At 45.4% G+C, this 20,539-nt stretch overlaps 1 protein-coding gene across 1 annotated transcript in view; it reads left to right on the top strand.

Moving 5' to 3' along the window:
* Positions 1-344: 344 nt before the first annotated feature.
* gba2 (glucosylceramidase beta 2) overlaps positions 345-20,539 on the top strand; it is a 46,019-nt gene continuing 25,824 nt past the window's right edge. The window contains exons 1-7 of the mRNA XM_062972677.1: positions 345-719; positions 10,215-10,306; positions 10,401-10,516; positions 12,089-12,307; positions 14,816-15,055; positions 16,703-16,805; positions 16,902-17,055. Coding sequence (XP_062828747.1) covers positions 451-719; positions 10,215-10,306; positions 10,401-10,516; positions 12,089-12,307; positions 14,816-15,055; positions 16,703-16,805; positions 16,902-17,055 — 1,193 coding nt within the window. The 5' untranslated portion in view covers positions 345-450. The remainder of the gene's footprint in view (positions 720-10,214; positions 10,307-10,400; positions 10,517-12,088; positions 12,308-14,815; positions 15,056-16,702; positions 16,806-16,901; positions 17,056-20,539) is intronic.

Genomic DNA, 20,539 nt, shown 5'->3' with positions numbered 1-20,539 from the left:
GAGAGGAGGGGCTTGGGGCACGCCCCGCCCACTCTGTCCCTTCGGAGGTACTCGTGAAGACGATCCCATTGCACGCCCCGCCTACTCTCCATTCGGATGCCTTCGAGGGGAGGAGCTAGTGGCACGCCACGCCTACTCTTTCCCCTTCAGAGCCGCTCGGGAAGAAGATCGTGTTGCACGCCCCGCCTCTTTTCCATTCGGACGCCTTGGAGAGGAGGAGCGAGTTGCCCACCCCGCCCAGTCTCTCTCTTCGGAGGCGCTCGGGTGTTTCCGCCGGCGGGGCTCGGCCCGTCCCTGTGTCCGTTCGTTGGCCTCTGCGGGGCGGAGGCGGGGCGGGGGAGGCGGCGGAGGCGGAGGCGGCGGCGGGGCGAGGGCCAGCCATTCCTCCCTCCTTCCCTCCGTGCGCGGGCGTGCGTCCGTCCGCCTGCAGCTCCGTCCGTCCGTCCGTCCATGGCGACGCCAGGCAACGGCTGCGGCCTGGGCTGCAGCGGGGGCGGGGGTTCCCGCGGGAAGGGCGCCCCCTCCTCCTCCTCCCCGCCCCCGCCCTCGCCCTCCTCCCTGATGGGGGCCTTCGAGGGCTCCGCGGGGTCGGGCCGCTGCGTCCCGGCGTGGGGCTGGCGGGTGTGCCTGGCGCACCGCTTCGCCGAGCGGAGGAAGCCCTACCAGGCCTCGGACATCTCCGCCGCCCACGCCTTCAAGCACCTCGGCATGGCGCTCAGGTGGGAAACACCGGGGGGACCGGGGGGACGGGGGGCGCTTCCGGGGGCGTTGTGCATCAGGATCAAAGGTCCGACCACTCCTTGCCTTCCTCTCCCCTTATTCTTAGGGCTGCTTCCTCGTCCAGGGAGGGAGGGAGAACCGGCTTGACCAGGCGCAGGCCACCTTCGGCCTCCCCTCCGGCTGTTTTGGACTTTGGGAGTTGTCCGGCCTGCCTGGATGTTGCCATTGGCCAGCTTGATTAGCATTGAATAGCCTAGTTGCTTCCTGCCTGGGGGGAACCTTTGTTGGGAGGTGTTAGCTGGCCCTGATTGTTCCCCTGTTTTTCTGAGGATGCCTTTCCTGCCATAGATGGGCTTGGCCCCATGTGAGCCGCCCCGAGTCCCTTCGGGGAGATGGGGCGGGGTATAAGAATAAAATTATTATTATTATTATTATTCACTCAACGATGTTGTATGACACAGCAAACAAGATAGACATGCTGGATTTCGTTTCACAAAACCACAAGTCGAACACTTCCCAAGTGTCTAGGACTGTGTGATGTATTTTCGGATGATGCGTGCAGATCCCAGTAGGGTGGCCTTTTGCAGTTGGCAGATCGTAATTTTGTCAATGTCTATTGTTTCCAAATGCCGGCTGAGATCTTTTGGCACGGCACCCAATGTGCCCATCACCACCGGGACCACCTGCGCTGGTTTCTGCCAGAGTCTTTGAAGTTCAATCTTGAGGTCCTGATAGCGGCTGAGTTTTTCCTGTTGTTTTTCATCTATGCGACTGTCACCTGGGATGGCGACATCAATGATCCAAACCTTTTTCTTTTCCACAACTGTGATGTCTGGTGTGTTGTGTTCCAGAACTTTGTCAGTCTGGATTCGCCCCACAGTATCTTTGCGTGCTCATTTTCCAATACTTTTGCAGGTTTGTGATCCCACCAGTTCTTTGCTGCTGGCAGGTGGTACTTGATGCATAAGTTCCAATGAATCATTTGGGCCACATAGTTGTGCCTCTGTTTGTAGTCTGTCTGTGCAATTTTCTTACAGCAGCTGAGGAGATGATCAATGGTTTCATCGGTTTCCTTGCACAGTCTGCATTTTGGGTCATCAGCTGATTTTTCGATCTTGGCCTTAACTGCATTTGTTCTGATGTCTTGCTCCTGGGCTGCAAGGATCAGGCCTTCTGTCTCCTTCTTCAGGGTCCCATTCGTGAGCCAGAGCCAGGTCTTCTTCTTCTTCTTCTTCTTCTTCTTATTATTATTATTATTATTATTATTATTATTATTATTATTATAAACTTCGACAGAGGGGGGGAAAGGAAAAGGCCTGAGACTGTTAAGAATAGTGGGAGTTGGAGTACAGAACACCCGGAGATGGCCATCTGTCGGGGGTGCTTTGATGGTGCTTTTCCTGATTTTTTTTTTCCATACCAGGAGGGACTTGAGGAACTGCATTTTCCTTTATGGCAAAAGGAGGTTAGACTAGATGGCCTTTATAAGTCCTTTTTATTTTATTTTATTTATTTTATTTACATCACTTTACCCCCACCTTTCTCCCCGAGGGGACTCAAAGCGGCTTACAATAAATAGGCAAAAATTCAATGCCTTCCAACTCTAGTATTATTATTATTACAGTAGAGTCTCACTTATCCAAGCCTTGCTAATCCAAGCTTCAGGATTATCCAAGCCATTTTTGTAGTCAATGTTTTCAATACATCATGATATTTTGGTACTAAATTCGTAAACACAGTAATTACAACATAACATTACTACGTATTGAACTACTTTTTCTGTCAAATTTGTTGTATAACAAGATGTTTGGATGCTTAATGTGTAAAATCATAACCTAATTTGATGTTTAATAGGCTTTTCCTTAATCCCTCCTTATTATCCAAGATATTCGCTTATCCAAGCTTCTGCCAGCCCGTTTAGCTTGGATAAGTGAGACTCTACTGTATTTATTTTATTTACATCACTTTTACCCCGCCTTTCTCCCCAAGGGGACTCAAAGCGGCTTACAATAAATAGGCAAAAATTCAATGCCATCCAACTCTATTATTATTATTACAGTAGAGTCTCACTTATCCAACACTCGCTTATCCAAGCTTCAGGATTATCCAAGCCATTTTTGTAGTCAATGTTTTCAATACATCATGATATTTTGGTGCTAAATTTGTAAATACAGTAATTACTACGTAGCATTACTGCGTATTGAACTACTTTTTCTGTCCAATTTGTTGTATAACATGATGTTTTGGTGCTTAATTTGTAAAATCATAACATAATTTAATAGGCTTTTCCTTAATCCGTCCTTATTATCCAACATATTCACTTATCCAAAGTTCTGCTGGCCCGTTTATGTTGGATAAGTGAGACTCTACTGTAATATATTATTTATTTATTTACTACATATATATGCCGCTCTTCTCACCCCGAAGGCCTTCTCACCCCGACTCAGAGCAGCTTACAAATCAAATGTTCATATAATATATTATTAGCATAGCACAATATAAGCATTAAATTACTATATTGTACTATATCATTATATGGTAATATTATTAGCATAGCACAATATAAGCATTACATTACTATATTGTACTATATCATTATATGGTAATGTTATTAGTCATATTACATTTAATATAGAATATATAATTAACATTGTTATATTGTATTATTAGTAGTATAATATTGTATTGCATTATAATATTATTAATATTATATGATATAATTATATAATAATGTGCTGTACTAATAATATATTATATATACATATAACATTGATAATGGTATTATAATGTAATACATTATAATGATAGTAATAATGCACTATTATAATTGTATATTGTACATTACTAATAATATTGCAGTATAGTGGTATAGCATAATATAGTAATATATAATGTTTACATTGTGCAATGCTAATACTATAATATATTGTATGTGCATATAACTTGTAAGCCGCCCTGAGTCCCCTTCGAGGTGAGAAGGGCAGGATATAAATATCACAAATAAATACATAAATAAATAAATTGAGAGGTCTGTTGGAAACTAGGCAAGTGGGGTTTATATCCCTGCGGAAAGTCCAGGGTGGGAGAAAGAACTCTTATCTGCTGAAGACAAATGTGAATGTTGCAACTGATCACCTTGATTGCCATTGAAAAGCCTTGCAGCTCCAAAGCCTGGCTGCTTCCTTTGAAGGCTTCCTTTGAAGCTGCAAGGCTATTCAATGCCAGTCAATAATTATTATAATAATAATTTATTTATATCCTACTTTTCTCCCTAAGGAGCCCCCAGGGACACAGTGGGTTAAACCGCTGAGTTGCTGAACTTGTTGACCGAAAGGTCGCAGGTTCAAATCCAGGGAACAGGGTGAGCACCTGCTGTTAGCTCCAGCTTCTGCCAACCTAGCAGTTCGAAAACATGCAGGTGTGAGTAGATCAATAGGTACCGCTTCTGTGGGAAAGCAACAGCGCTCCATGCAGTTGTGCCAGTGGCCACATGACCTTGGAGGTGTCTATGGAAAACGCCGGCTCTTTGGCTTAGAAATGGAGTTTTCCAGGCTATCTGGCCATGGCGAGTGTGAATGTTGCCATTGGCCAGCCTGCTTCCTGCCTGGGGTCACACTTTACTGTTATTATTATTATTATTATCAACATCATCATTAATATTATTGAGATTGAATGGCCATCTATTGGGGATGCTTCTAGATAGGCCAGAAGGAAGCTGGCCTGTCATTCAGATACTCAGCCAACTTGCCATCTGTCAGGAGGGATCGAATGGTGCCTTTCCCTCTTTTTCCTGGCAGGAAGGAAGGAAGGAAGGGGCTGGACTAGGTGGCCTTTGGGGGTCCCTTCTTTGATTCTAGATGGGCCAGAAGGAAGCTGGCCTGTCATACAGATACTCAGCCAACTGCCATCTGTCAGGAGGGATCGAATGGTGCCTTTCTCTCTTTTCCTGGAAGGAAGGAAGGAAGGAAGGAAGGAAGGAAGGAAGGAAGGAAGGAAGGAAGGAAGGAAGGGGCTGGACTAGGTGGCCTTTGGGGGTCCCTTCTTTGATTCTAGATGGGCCAGAAGGAAGCTGGCCTGTCATACAGATACTCAGCCAACTGCCATCTGTCAGGAGGGATCGAATGGTGCCTTTCTCTCTTTTCCTGGAAGGAAGGAAGGAAGGAAGGAAGGAAGGGGCTGGACTAGGTGGCCTTTGGGGGTCCCTTCTTTGATTCTAGATGGGCCAGAAGGAAGCTGGCCTGTCATACAGATACTCAGCCAACTGCCATCTGTCAGGAGGGATCGAATGGTGCCTTTCTCTCTTTTCCTGGAAGGAAGGAAGGAAGGAAGGAAGGAAGGAAGGAAGGAAGGAAGGAAGGAAGGAAGGAAGGGGCTGGACTAGGTGGCCTTTGGGGGTCCCTTCTTTAATTCTAGATGGGCCAGAAGGAAGCTGGCCTGTCATACAGATACTCAGCCAACTGCCATCTGTCAGGAGGGATCAAATGGTGCCTTTCTCTCTTTTCCTGGAAGGAAGGAAGGCGCTGGACTAGGTGGCCTTTGGGGGTCCCTTCTTTGATTCTAGATGGGCCAGAAGGAAGCTGGCCTGTCATTGAGGCACTCAGCTCAGTGCCATCTGTCGGGAGGGATCGAATAGTGTCCTTTCCTTCTTTTCCTGGCAGAAAAGAAGGAAAGGGCTAGACTAGATGGCCTTTGAGGGTCCCTTCTGTGATTCTAGAGGAGCCAGAAGGAAGGTGGCCTGTCATTCAGATACTCAGCCAACTACCATCATCAAAGCAGATCATGTAGACCAGGCCTGGGCCAACTTGGACCCTCCTTTCAGGTGTTTTGGACTTCAATGCCCACAATTCCTGGCCTCAGGCCCCTTCCTTTTGCCCCTCCGCCGCTTAAGCGGCGGAGGGGCAAAAGGAAAGGGCCTGAGGCCAGGAATTGTGGGCATTGAAGTCCAAAACACCTGGAGGAAGGGTCCAAGTTGGCCCAGGCCTGGTCTATGCTTTGAACTGCATTATATGAGTCTACACTGCCATATAGTCCAGCTCAAAGCAGATCACCTGGATTTCAAATGGAGCCGTGCAGCCCTTTCCCGAGGCTATAAACACAAAAGGCAGGCTTAACAGGAAGGGAGAGGCCTGCCTGCGGACTTTATAGCTTAGAGTCATATAAAAATCCATATTATCTGCTTTGAACTGGATTATACGATTCCACACTGGCATATAACCCAGTTCACAGCAGACCAGAACCAGACCTGAGCCAAGAGTCTGGTGGAGCAGTGGAAAAGGCCAATGCAGTGTTAATATTGTATGTTTTATGTTGATTTTAAAGACAGTTTTTGCTGTAATTGATGTTTTTATTGGATAACTGTTTTATTGCTGTGTTTTGATATTTGATTGTTTTATCGGGCAAGGCCCCATGTAAGCGTATACCCATGTAAGGGTATAAAAATAAAGTTATTATTATTATTATATTATTGACACAACGACGTTGTATGACACAGCAAACAAGATAGACATGCTGGATTTCGTTTCACAAAACCACAAGTCGAACTCTTCCCAAGTGTCTAGGACTGTGTGATGTATTTTCGGATGATGCGTGCAGATCCCAGCAGGGTGGCCTTTTGCAGTTGGCAGATCGTAATTTTGTCAACGTCCATTGTTTCCAAATGCCGGCTGAGATCTTTTGGCACGGCACCCAGTGTGCCCATCACCACCGGGACCACCTGCACTGGTTTCTGCCAGAGTCTTTGAAGTTCAATCTTGAGGTCCTGATAGCGGCTGAGTTTTTCCTGTTGTTTTTCGTCAATGCGACTGTCACCTGGGATGGCAACATCAATGATCCAAACCTTTTTCTTTTCCACAACTGTGATGTCTGGTGTGTTGTGTTCCAGAACTTTGTCAGTCTGGATTCGGAAGTCCCACAATATCTTTGCATGCTCATTTTCCACGGCCTTTGCTGGTTTGTGATCCCACCAGTTCTTTGCTGCTGGGAGGTGGTACTTGAGGCATAAGTTCCAATGGATCATTTGGGCCACATAGTTGTGCCTCTGTTTGTAGTCTGTCTGTGCAATTTTCTTACAGCAGCTGAGGATATGATCAATGGTTTCATCAGCTTCCTTGCACAGTCTGCATTTTGGGTCATCAGCTGATTTATTATTATTATTATTATTATTATTATTGTTATGCAGTTCAGAGGACAGTTGTGTCTCGGTACAGTCAGACCTTCTGCTTTGGTCAGGCCTTCTCACCTGGAATGGTAGTCCTGTTTGGAAGGCATCATTCCCTTTGAGGAGCAGCTTAGTGAAGGGGACAAGAGGCAAGGACCTGATTTAAGTTGATTAATGAATAGCAATAGTATGAAGGGTAGCTTTAATTAAGTAAGAGATCAATGGAAGAGTCTCCTATAAGAAACAAACACATGGAAAAGGCTGACAGGGCAATAAAACAGCCCATCTCCTTCCTTAGATATGCAAAAAAGCAGTCAGTTGAAGGTCTAGGAGTGCTAAGCCAAAGAACTCACAGAGTTGTCATTCCGATGTAAAGGAGGTTGCATGGACATTGAATGACGTACACCACATTGTCTGTTGCACATGTGGTAAAACTGTTTAGAGGTACAGTAGAGTCTCACTTATCCAAATAAACGGGCCGGCAGAATGTTGGATAAGCGAATATGTTGGATAATAAGGAGGCATTAAGGAAAAGCCTATTAAACATTAAATTAGGTTATGATTTTACAAATGAAGCACCAAAACATCATGTTAGACAACAAATTTGGCAGAAAAAGTAGTTCAATACGCAGTAATGCTATGTAGTATTACTGTATTTGAATTTAGCACCAAAATATCACGATATATTGAAAACATTGGCTACAAAAATGTGTTGGATAATCCAGAACGTTGGATAAGCGAGTGTTGGATAAGTGAGACTCTACTGTATAGTGATCCTTAAAGTTGGGTGTGTAAACTGTTTGGTCTTCCAGGACTGGGAACAATATTCATAATGTCCACAGAAGGTGTGGCGTCTAAGGTTTGGTCTGTTCTTAGTAATTGGCATAATAAAATATGATCTAATCAACATAGCTTTTAAATTTTTGGTATGTTTATATGCCACCATAGGTGTATTTTGGTAGCCTGGGATATCCTTGATCATATGCCAGTGTTGACTATGTTATAGATGTTGGAGGGGAGTTGTGTAAGTGTAAGGGGCCAAATTATCCTATTGGGAGGTGTTTTTGAGAGTTACTTAAACGGTTAGCTCTGTCTATATGATTGACTTTTTGGATGGCTGTATTCAGTACTTTGGAGGGAGATCCTCTTTCTTTGAATTGTCTCTTAAAGGTACATACTTCTAATTCGAAATCCTTTGGGGAATTAGTATTGCGTTTTAGTCACATGAGTTGTGAAAAGGGCAGATTTGTCATGTGGATTGTTGTGAATAGTAAATTTAATATGATAATGTAATGTTACCCATTGACTGAATAATACCTTCTGTTTTACATACCATAAAAATGTCGTCTATGTATCTGCCATAGCTGCAGTATTCAGTCAATGGGTAAACACATTACATGATCACATTAAATTTACTAGTCACAGCAATCCACATGAGATTAATTTCCTAGATGTCACAGTGTATAAAATGCAAGATAAATTAAGGGTTAGGAATTACCAAAAGCCTGCGAACAAGAATTCCATCATGCACTATACTAGTTTCCACCATCACAGATTGAAAAGTTGCTTTTTCATTGATGGTTGTATTTATTTAACTACCTCGCAATATATTATTTACTTAGTGCACTTTACCCAGTTCATTTTAATCTTTTTTACTTGGGTGCCAATTCCATGTTTTTAATATGTTCTTAATATGATTATTATTTTATTTTATTTTTGTTATGATTAGAGTGTTGGATTTTAATTGCTGTGCCTGTATTTTGATGTTTTATATGTTCTCTTGTTTTATCCGGGCTGGGCCCCATGTAAGCCGCCCCGAGATGGAGATGGAGACAGGGTATAAAAATAAAGTATTATTATTATTATTTTTATTATTATTATTATTATTATTATAAAACAAATCTGCCCTTTTCACAACTCATGTGACTAAAATGCAATGCTAGCTCCCCCAAAAAAACCCTGCATTATTGGGTAGTGTACCACTGTGTATCATTGTTCAGCAATTCATTTTAAGATTAAATTGACTCGTATGTTTACGTTCTGTGTAACACAGTTGTGTATAACAGTTGACAGCTTGTTGTTTTGCTATTTGTTACCTGTGTTAGAGCCTGATGTCAATGAGGTTTCTGGGCTTGCGTCTGATTGCAGTGGGGATTATGGTCTTGACAAAGGCTTGGCCAGAGGCTTCTGCAGAACAGAGACCGGAGCCTCAATGCCAAACTGAAAGGGTCCCCTTTTTTGAGGGAGATTCTTCAGATACAGATGCAGCTGCAGAGGGTAATGAGCTGGCAGATAGGAGGCGAGACTTTAGTAAACAGTTCGTCTTTGAGAAAAAAGAGCAGATAAATTATCTGCTGCGAAAGTGAAATGAAATGGTGTTTTTTCTCAGGGAGGATGTATATTAAGGCAAAGGGAAAAGCATGTTACTTCATTGAGATCAGCATTAGTGCTTCAAGTCAGTTATGCCTGTTCATGCTCTTAAGTTTCCCATAAGGATTTTAATTCATGGTTCCTGTCATGCCAAGTTTTGCTCTTTGAATCCAAAGGTATTCTTTCCTGGTTCCAGTTTACCAAGTTCGTGCCTTGTCTTTTGGGATTTACTGTACCTTGTGTTTTTGTATTTCACAACTTTGTACCTTGTGATTTATTCCTGTACCTTGGAAGTGGTGGACTATCGCTGATGTCTTGAAGAAATCTTATTTATTTATTTGTTTACAGCATTTATATTCCACCCTTCTCACCCCAAAGGGGACTCAGGGCGGATCACATTACACATATAGGCAAACATTCAATGCCTTTTAACATAGAACAAAGACAAACAAACATAGGCTCCAAGCGGCCTCGAACTCATGACCTCCTGATCAGAGTGATTCATTGCAGTTAATTGCAGCTGGCTTGCTCTCCCGCCTGCGCCACAGCCCGGGCCTTTTGAGACTTTACCTTTTAGTCCTTTTTATTGCTCGGCTTATATATATATTTTTCAGTAAACTGCTTTCTGATATAGTCAATATTTGGGAACTGGGGATGTTTTATTTATAGGAAGAAAGGCTGAGAGAAAGGGCATAAGAGCCAGGTTGCATTATCTCTAAGAACATCCCATTCAGCCTTTGGTCCAATAAATCCCCGCCCCCAAACCTGACCTGTGGGTCAGCGGTGTCGGAGAGTGGACTCTCTGTCTGAGAGTGGACTCTGCTACTGCTGAGGTGTGGGGTTTCCAATCTTTATGGTCATCTTTTGGGAGGGTTTTGATGGTGCCTTCATGTAATGTCAGAAGAGGAAGGGGGTGGACCAGATGGCCTCTAGGATCCTTTCCAACTCTACGCTCCTTTTCTTCCAGGTACTTCAGGTGGTGGTACCGGAAGACCCGGCTGGAGAAGAAGCAGCCCTTCATCGACCTCTTCAACTCCCAGCCCCTCCGCCAGATCTATGGTCAGTGTGGAAGAGGGATGGAGGGGGCTGACCATTGACCGCTGTGTTGACCCTGACCAGTGGTCCCCCTTCTTCCCCGTTGCTTCTCCTGCAGGCTGCCCGCTGGGGGGCTTCGGGGGCGGGACCATCACCCGCGGCTGGAAGGGGGACTTCTGCCGGTGGCAACTAAACCCAGGCCTCTACCACTACAAGAGGGTCGTCGCTGACCAGGTGAGCGGCCGGAGCCCTTTGGGGTCAGCCTTGCATTCACGGGTTGGGTGACCCTTGCCTCTGTGGGCTAGGTTCAGTGCCACTCTGCCCAAGCTGCAAGATAGTCCCATATTGTGTTGTCGAAGGCTTTCATGGCCAGAATCACAGGGTTGTTGTGTGTTTTCCGGGATGTATGGCCATGTTCCAGAAATATTCTCTCCTGACGTTTCGCCCACATCTATGGCAGGTACCTCACAACCTCTGAGGATGCCTGCCATAGATGTGGGCGAAACGTCAGGAGAGAATATTTCTGGAACATGGCCATACAGCCCGGAAAACACACAACAACCCTAGTCCCATATATAAAGCCCTTCCCATCAGGATGGAAGTTCAGTTGACCATCTATTATCCATCCAATTCTTACAGCCTGATAGATGGAAGGGACCTTCAGAGGTCATCTAGCCCAGCCCAATTCTGCTAAGCAGCCATGCTCAACACATCCGCTCCCTAAAGAGGCCCATGTTTAAAATCCTTCCAGAAGGAGCTTCCATCGGCTCTATCTATCTATCTATCCATCCATTTATTTATTTATTTATTTATTATACGGCATTTATATCCCGCCCTTCTCACCCCAAAGGGGACTCAGGGCGGCTTACAAGTTACAGGTACAGACAACATATTATGTTATTGTTATAGCACAATATAAGCATTATATATTACGATATTGTACTATACCACTATGCTGCAATATTATTAGTAACATTACATGTAATATGTAATATACAATTATAATAGTGTATTATTATTAAATTGTATTACATTCTAATAATATTATCAATATTATATGTATATACAATATATATATAGGAAATCTCCAGTTCCAAGTCCCATAAGCACTTTAATAATAAGCACTTTATTAGAACTAAGATCGTATATTGCACTCTGCACTTGCCCTATAAGCCTTATATATTACCTGTCACATCAGCAATTTTAATCTTGTACCCATTACTCTGGCCCAGCCCAGTTTTATTGTGTTTTAGCATATTGTTTACTGCTTGTTGTTTATACTGTTTTAATTGTTTTTAATTTGCCTTTTGTTTTGTATTGTTATATTGTGTGTTGAGGCCTTGGCCTTTGTAAGCCGCATCGAGTCCTTCGGGAGATGCTAGCGGGGTACAAATAAAGTTTAATAATAATAATAATAATAATAATAATAATATACATATAGCTGTTAGCTTCAGCTCCTGCCAACCTAGCAGTTCAAAAACATGCCAATGTGAGTAGATCAATAGGTACGGCTCCAGCGGGAAGGTAACGGCGCTCCATGCAGTCATGCTGGCCACATGACCTTGGAGGTGTCTATGGACAACGCCGGCTCTTTGGCTTAGAAATGGAGATGAGCACCAGAGTCCCAGAGTCAGACATGACTGGACTTAACGTCAGGGGAAACCTTTACCTTTATACAATATATTATATCCCACTCTGAGGCTTTAGGGGAGGCTTTGCCCCTTTCAGGGTCTGTCCTTTTGGGGTCTGCTTCCTGTGTGCCAATTGGGGCTGGGACTTATTCTTCCTCCTCCTCCTCTTTCCCAGTTCACGGTGTGCCTGCGGCGCAAGGGCCAGACGGCCTACCAGCAAGTGCTGTCGGTGGAGCAGCCCAGCTGCCTGCAGGGCTGGAACTGGAGCTTCTGCGGCCACTACGCCTTCTACCACGCCCTCTACCCCCGCGCATGGAGTGTCTACCAGCTGCCCGGCCAGGACCTGGTCCTCACCTGCCGCCAGGTCACCCCCATCATCCCCCACGACTACAAGGTGAGTGGCGTGAGCAGATGGACACCCTCAGTGGGGAGAGGGTCCTGGGTTTGGGCCTGCAGGCTCACCTTGGCAGGTGGGCGCCAATGGAAGGAATGATGGAACTGTAGAGATGGAAGTGACTCCTCCAAGGGCCACCCAGTCCAGCCCCTTCTGCCAGGCAAGAAGGCACAAGCAAAGCTTTCCTGACAGATGGCCCTTGGAGGGGTCCATTTTGTGGACTAAAACCTTTTTTAAAGATGAAGGTTTTTAACTTTGAATTTGTTTTAATTGTTTTTAACTGGGACTTCTTTTAATACTGTTTATATTTAATTCTGCTTTGATGTTCAAATAGCGTTAAGGCTCAGCAAACGGTAGAGGATTTTTCTGACATGTCAGAGGACAAGAGTTTGATGCATTTCTAAGTATGAGTCTGTAATGCTAGGCGAGAATGGCAGACAGTTGAGGATGATGTTTTGCATTCATGTTATCGTTCCTCAGCAACCAGGGAAAGTGAAACTCTTTCTCTTGGGAAATGGCCTTCGGCCGATAGGGAGTTTTCCCAAGAAACCAGATTAGATTTGAGAACGGAGGGAGTGAAAAATAGACTAATTGGACATTCTGAGAGATTTCATAAGAAGACCTTGAATCCCAGGTGCGTTCAACATGATCCCATGGCTACTTGATTGGGCTTAAATTAAGTGATGTTGGCTTTACGCCTCTCAGAGGAGACAACGTTGGCTCTCCTATCTTGGCTCTCAAGTTCATGATTCAAGTTTCCTGCTTTTGCCTATGTTCCTTGAAGGGATTGCCTTGGAAAAAGTTCTTGTTTTCATGCTTATGGATTCATGTTTGAATGACTGCTGTGCATTTTTGCTCTCTGGACCTTATGTACTTGGACATTTCTGGATTACTGCTTTTTTGTATTCTCTCTACTCTTCTGCCCTTTTGGGAAATGACCTTTTTTCTCTTTGTACCAATACACTTTTGTAGTTAGTACTTCTGGACTCTGGTGTGATGCTGGGTGAAAAGGTGTTCCAGGGCTAGAATGCAACACATATTTGTATATTTTGAATAGTTGTGCTGATGCTTTTATGCTAAGCCACTTTGAGTCCCCTTCAGGGAAGATACATAACAATAACAAGAACAAGTAGAACCTGAGCCAAGATTGTGATGCAGCAGCTCAAAAAGTCAACAGGATTTTGGGCTGCATATAAAAAGTTTAGTGCCTGGATTGAGGGAAGTCCTGGTGCCTCTCTCTCCTGCTTTGGTCAGACCTCTGCACCTGGAATCACACTGTGTTCAGTATTAGCGAGTGTGTATAGTGGAACCAGCAGCGTCCAGTTAACACCATGTGCAAAAGACTCAGACCAGGCAGAGGAATTAAAAGAACAAAGAAAACTTTACTTGTTGAGTTGAAGTCAAATAAACAGTTCAGCAATCATACAATGTCCTTGTAGTTGCATAGGATCAATAACTAATCAATCAGCATTCAGTATACCCAGCATAGCATATTTAAACTGCTACTTGACTGTAGCTAGAGAGCCTGTCTTTTCTGTGCTCTCCCTGCAAGCCCAGATTCCGAACTGACAAACCCAGCCATCTGCCAGCAAACCGATACATTGTTTGAGGCGTGGCTTGCCTCTGCAAAAGCTCAGCTCCCTTTTTGCAGAGATCTTTTGCAAGCAACTTTGCAAGGATTTCTTTACACACACACACATAGCAATTTGGCGCAATATTCAGTTCTAGGCAAAGCAATTTAAAAGAGATTGACTAAGCTGGAAGGAGTTCAGAGGAAGAGGGAGACTCAAAGGATCAAAGGCCTGGAGACTGTGAATCCCTATGAGGAGTGTCTTAAAGAACTGGGTCTGTTCAGCCTGCAGAAGGGAAGGGTGAGAGGAGACATGATGTGAACCATGTATAAACACGTGAAAGGGCGTCATAATTTATGATTTGTTTTATTGTTGATTGACTTGTTTTATTGCTGTTTTTATATTGTCTGTTGTCTGGGCTTGGCCCCATCTAAGCCGCCCTGAGTCCCTTTGGGGAGATGGGGCGGGGTATAAAAATATTATTTCTGCTGCCCTGGAGACTAAGACTCGGTGGAGCCATGGCTTCAAATTACAGGAGAGGAGATTCCACCTGAACGTGAGGAAGAACTTCCTCACTGTGAGAGAGAGTTGTTCAACAGTGGAACTCTCTGCCTCGGAGTTTAGTGGAGTCTCCTTCCTTGGAGCCATGGCTTCAGATTACAGGAGAGGAGATTCCACCTGAACATTAGGAAGAACTTCCTGACTGTAAGAAGAGAAAGAGAGCTGTTCAGCAGTGGAACTCTCTGCCTCGGAGTTTAGTGGAAGCCCCTTCCTTGGAAGCTGTTAAACAGAGGCCAGATGGCCATCTGTCGGGTGTGCTTTGATTGTGCTTTTCCTGCATGGCCGAAGGGGGTTGGACTAGATGACCCATGTGGTCTCTTCCAACGCTATTAATCTGATTCTCTGATGACTTTGTCTGTGCCTTTTGTGCCCCCAGGAGACCAGCCTCCCGGTGGGGGTCTTCGTCTGGGAGGTGGAGAACCTGCGCGACGAGGAGGTGGAGGTCTCCATCATGTTCACCTTCCAGAACGGCACGGAGACCAAGGAGGACCGCCGGGGCGGCCACTGGAACGAGCCCTTCGCCCTCCGGGAGGGCGGCCACTGCGTCCGGGGTGTCCTGCTGCACCACTGCCTCCCGGTCAACGGGTACACGCTGGCCATCGCTGCCCGGGAGAAGGTGGGTGCTACCTTTGCCTTTCATTTTCATGTGGAAACAAGGATTGGAGATAAATGTTAATGTCACACCTCAGGTTAGCTTCACCTTGCTGAACACACCAGACTGTACACAAGTTGAAGTCATTTGTAGGTTATTAGGAAATAGATAAAAATTATTCTTAAAAAGCAAAAGTAAAGATCCAAAAGATAGTTGCAAAACCAAGGCTATAAAGAATAATCCAAGAAAACATAAGGCATAAAACAAAGTTCCATGAATGCTCGACAAAGTCCCATAACTTGAATACACAAGGCTGCAAGGTAATCCAGGAAAGCAAGAGCTAGCTTCTACACTCCAAAACGAGACGTTGCTTTTGACAAAGATTTCTCTCTCAGCACACCCTTTAATATTCTCTGCACAGCATGAATGCATTTCTTTGGCCTCTGACCTCTTTCTCTTTCTTGTTTGCTATTCTAACATTCCTGCACCGAAATTCCAAATGGCCAGCTCGATCCAGACATTCATCAAGGCCAGAGACCTCATTAACAGCAGCCTCTGTCTGTACGTTATCTAACCGGGAGCTGTCCTCCCTTTGCACCTGGCTAGCGTCAGCATCATCCCCAGTATCATCAACACAATTCCCTGCCGTGGAAATGTCTCCTTGCTCCTCATCTCTCACAGCAGGGACACTCCCAACCTGAATCCCATAATTCCCATCAGAGTCATCTTGAACCTGAATCCCATCATCTTGAACATCAGGAACCTGAATCCCACAATCTCCATCAGAGTCACTCTGAGACTCCAGCTGAGTCACAATGGCTAATAATAATAATAATAATAATAATAATAATAATAATACTTTATTCATAGACCACCCTATCTCCCCGAAGGAACTCAGGGGGTTTCCAACAATATGGAAACCATTCAATGCCAAAAGAAAACCATACAAACAGTTTGCATCAGGACAAGACACATTACCTTAGGGCCCGCTTATCCCCTTACCAACCCCAGAGATTAGTTCGGTCCAAAGACCAAAATTTCCTTGAAGTCCCTAACATCCGGACCTATCATTTGTCTTCCACTAGGCAGAGAGCCTTCTCGATTGTAGCCCCTCATTTATGGAATGCCTTGCCAGTTGAAATTCGAACTACTCGCGACCTACTTGCCTTTCGGAAAGCCTGTAAAACCTTGCTCTTCCGACAAGCCTTCGAAGGGTGAAAACTTGGGGCTATGTCCGTTCGTATTGTTATTTAAAGCTAACTGTATTGTTTTATCTGTTCTGTGAACCGCTCCGAGCCAAATTGGGAGTAGCGGTATAAAAGTCCAATAAATAAATAAATAAATTACACCATAAAAACAATCTAGCTGTAACTTAATAAACAAAATGACAACAAATAAAATAGAGAATAAAAAAATGAAATAAAGACATGAAAATAAAATAAAAATGTCACAAAGTACAAAAACCCTAATAAAACACACTAAAAATAATATATATGTAAAACCGGGTACATCAAAACTCCATCAGGTGAGGGTAGACTTTTGAGATGGATTTGGGGGGGGGGGGGGTCTTGTGGCCCCCTTGGGATGGTTCCTCCCTCCTTTATGTGAGCATTTCCTGAATGGCATTTACCTTGCTCTCCCCTCTCCACTCTTCCTTTGCCATCTCTGTAGGCGGGCACCTCGGTCACCCACTTCACGTCCTTCAACCCCGCCGGCACCGGAGAAGAAGTGTGGCGGGACCTCCTGGAGGACGGAAGGCTGGACTCCCCACCAGGTGAGCCCCGGCCGCAGGAGGAGGGGCACCAGTCCAGCCCAGACCTCTGACCGTGAGCCAGTGAGGGGCTCAATGCATATTCTCTCTCTCTTGCAGGGAAGGGCCCCCCGACGGAGAAGGGGGAGGCGTGTGCGGCCGCCGTGTGTGCCACATGCACCGTGCCGCCCCTCGGGCGTGGGACCCTGGAGCTGGGCCTGGCCTGGGACATGCCGCGCATTCACTTCGGCTCCAAGGAGAAGGAGCACTACAGGTGCGTTCTTCTCTTTTTGGGGGGTGGGGGGTGGGGGGGGAGGACGGCGAACATTTCTCCCTCAGGGATCGGGGCCCCTGTGGCCTCCTCTGTCAGAAATATTAAAATTAACTAGGTATTTTTAATTACAAAAATGTGAGTTAAGCACTGAGAGGGATAAATGGATGCAATGACTCAGCAAAAGCTGCAGTTCAATATAAGCTTAGTAGGCCTCAGTGTGAGAGAGGCCTCAGTGTGGAAAAGGTCTGGTGTGAGAAGTTTCAGTTGGAGAAGCTCCAGTATGAAGGCTGCTGTGTGTAAAGTTACTGTGTGAAGCTCCTGTGTAAATTTGTTGTGAGAGGAGGCTCTGTGAGAGCAAATCTGGTGTGAGAAGCTTCGGTTGGAGAAGCTCCAGTGTGAAGACTGCTGTGTGTAAAGTTACTGTGTGAAACTCCTGTGTACGTTTGGTGTGAGAGGAGGCTCTGTGAGAGCAAGTCTGGTGTGAGAAGCTTTGCTTGGAGAAGCTCCAGTGTGAAGGCTGCTGTGTGTAAAGTGACTGTGTGAAGCTCCTGTGTAAGTTTGGTGTGAGAAGAGGCTCTGTGAGAGCAAGTCTGGTGTGAGAAGCTTTGGTTGGAGAAGCTCCAGTGTGAGGGCTGCTGTGTGTAAAGTGACTGTGTGAAGCTCCTGTGTAAGTTTGGTGTGAGAGGAGGCTCTGTGAGAGCAAGTCTGGTGTGAGAAGCTTTGCTTGGAGAAGCTCCAGTGTGAAGGCTGCTGTGTGTAAAGTGACTGTGTGAAGCTTCTGTGTAAGTTTGGTGTGAGAGGAGGCTCTGTGAAAGCAAGTCTGGTGTGAGAAGCTTTGGTTGGAGAAGCTCCAGTGTGAAGGCTGCTGTGTGTAAAGTGACAGTGTGAAGCTCCTGTGTAAGTTTGTTGTGAGAGGAGGCTCTGTGAGAGCAAGTCTGGTGTGAGAAGCTTCAGTTGGAGAAGCTCCAGTGTGAAGGCTGCTGTGTGTAAAGTGACTGTGTGAAGCTCCTGTGTAAGTTTGGTGTGAGAGGAGGCTCTGTGAGAGCAAATCTGGTGTGAGAAGCTTCGGTTGGAGAAGCTCCAGTGTGCAGGCTGCTGTGTGTAAAGTGACTGTGTGAAGCTCCTGTGTAAGTTTGTTGTGAGAGGAGGCTCTGTGAGAGCAAATCTGGTGTGAGAAGCTTCGGTTGGAGAAGCTCCAGTGTGAAGACTGCTGTGTGTAAAGTTACTGTGTGAAACTCCTGTGTAAGTTTGGTGTGAGAGGAGGCTCTGTAAGAGCAAGTCTGGTGTGAGAAGCTTTGCTTGGAGAAGCTCCAGTGTGAAGGTTGCTGTGTGTAAAGTGACTGTGTGAAGCTCCTGTGTAAGTTTGGTGTGAGAAGAGGCTCTGTGAGAGCAAGTCTGGTGTGAGAAGCTTTGGTTGGAGAAGCTCCAGTGTGAGGGCTGCTGTGTGTAAAGTGACTGTGTGAAGCTCCTGTGTAAGTTTGGTGTGAGAGGAGGCTCTGTGAGAGCAAGTCTGGTGTGAGAACTTTGCTTGGAGAAGCTCCAGTGTGAAGGCTGCTGTGTGTAAAGTGACTGTGTGAAGCTCCTGTGTAAGTTTGGTGTGAGAGGAGGCTCTGTGAGAACAAGTCTGGTGTGAGAAGCTTTGCTTGGAGAAGCTCCAGTGTGAAGGCTGCTGTGTGTAAAGTGACTGTGTGAAGGTCCTGTGTAAGTTTGGTGTGAGAGGAGGGTCTGTGAGAGCAAGTCTGGTGTGAGAAGCTTTGGTTGGAGAAGCTCCAGTGTGCAGGCTGCTGTGTGTAAAGTGACTGTGTGAAGCTCCTGTGTAAGTTTGGTGTGAGAGGAGGCTCTGTGAGAGCAAATCTGGTGTGAGAAGCTTCAGTTGGAGAAGCTCCAGTGTGAAGGCTGCTGTGTGTAAAGTGACTGTGTGAAGCTTCTGTGTAAGTTTGGTGTGAGAGGAGGCTCTGTGAGAGCAGTCTGGTGTGAGAAGCTTCGGTTGGAGAAGCTCCAGTGTGCAGGCTGCTGTGTGTAAAGTTACTGTGTGAAACTCCTGTGTAAGTTTGGTGTGAGAGGAGGCTCTGTAAGAGCAAGTCTGGTGTGAGAAGCTTTGCTTGGAGAAGCTCCAGTGTGAAGGTTGCTGTGTGTAAAGTGACTGTGTGAAGCTCCTGTGTAATTTTGGTGTGAGAAGAGGCTCTGTGAGAGCAAGTCTGGTGTGAGAAGCTTTGGTTGGAGAAGCTCCAGTGTGAGGGCTGCTGTGTGTAAAGTGACTGTGTGAAGCTCCTGTGTAAGTTTGGTGTGAGAGGAGGCTCTGTGAGAGCAAGTCTGGTGTGAGAAGCTTCAGTTGGAGAAGCTCCAGTGTGAAGGCTGCTGTGTGTAAAGTGACTGTGTGGAGCTTCTGTGTAAGTTTGGTGTGAGAGGAGGCTCTGTGAGAGCAAGTCTGGTGTGAGAAGCTTCAGTTGGAGAAGCTCCAGTGTGAAGGATGCTGTGTATAAAGCTACAGTGTGAAACTTCTGTATACGTTTGTTGTGAGAGGAGGCTCTATGAAAGCGAGGCTGTTCATCTGTACAAGAAAGAAACCCAGCATGGAAGCAAAGAAGGAAGTATAAAGAACTTTACTTGTGTTATGGAAACCTTGTTTTTGTAAATAGTGCAACCATATTATTTTGCAACAAAGAAAAGCCTCTAAAGGAAGAGATAACATTGGTCTATATTTTTGTTCTTTTTATGAATTCTGGCTACTGGTGCTAGGTCACGATGCTGTAAGTTACTCTGCTGTACATTAATGGGGAAGGTCTTTTGTTAATAAGCCCACTCATCCAACGTTCTTCATGGTGTTTAGCTGTGGTCACTGGATGAAGTCATCTGCCTTCATGCCAACATGTTGTTATTATTTACTTTACAAGGTCCGGGGTTTATGGGTGGGGGGTTAGATCATGGCACCCCCATCTGTCGCCCTCTCCTCAACCCAGTATTTTCCTAGATCTTGCATTGAGGTGGGGGAGGGTGGACAGGATGGCCCCTGCGGAGCCTTTCCTATCCTAGGAAAGTCCTTTCCTTGCATCTGTCCTGTTTTGTCTTTCAAGAACAGCCTTAAAACAATGTGGTAAGTAAATGAAAACTGCTTTACTTCAGCAAAACAAAGAACAGCACTCGCAGTTGTAAAATGCAAAATAAAACAAAGTCTTAGGCAAACACAATGCTTAAGTCTCTGATCAATTTCCAAATCAAGTAGCAGTCTTACTTCAGACAAAGTAATAGCAATAAATCCTTTGGAGCAGTTTCCCAGATGCAGACTCGAAGCAGGCACAAGGGGAGCGAAGGCTTAGGCATTAGAGTGAGTCAGTTTGTTACCAGCAAGAGCTGGCTGCACCTGCTTCTGCTTTATAGCCCTGAGTCCCCTCACAGCTGCTAGGGCAGTTCCCAATTATTCAGCTGCATTTCTGGCAGCTGTTCTAGCTGAACGACGTCTCTGCTCTGTTTCCTTTCACCTCTC

Source organism: Anolis carolinensis, chromosome 2, assembly GCF_035594765.1.
Source record: "Anolis carolinensis isolate JA03-04 chromosome 2, rAnoCar3.1.pri, whole genome shotgun sequence".
NCBI lineage: Eukaryota > Metazoa > Chordata > Lepidosauria > Squamata > Dactyloidae > Anolis > Anolis carolinensis.
This window is presented reverse-complemented; position numbering and strand designations above follow the sequence as displayed.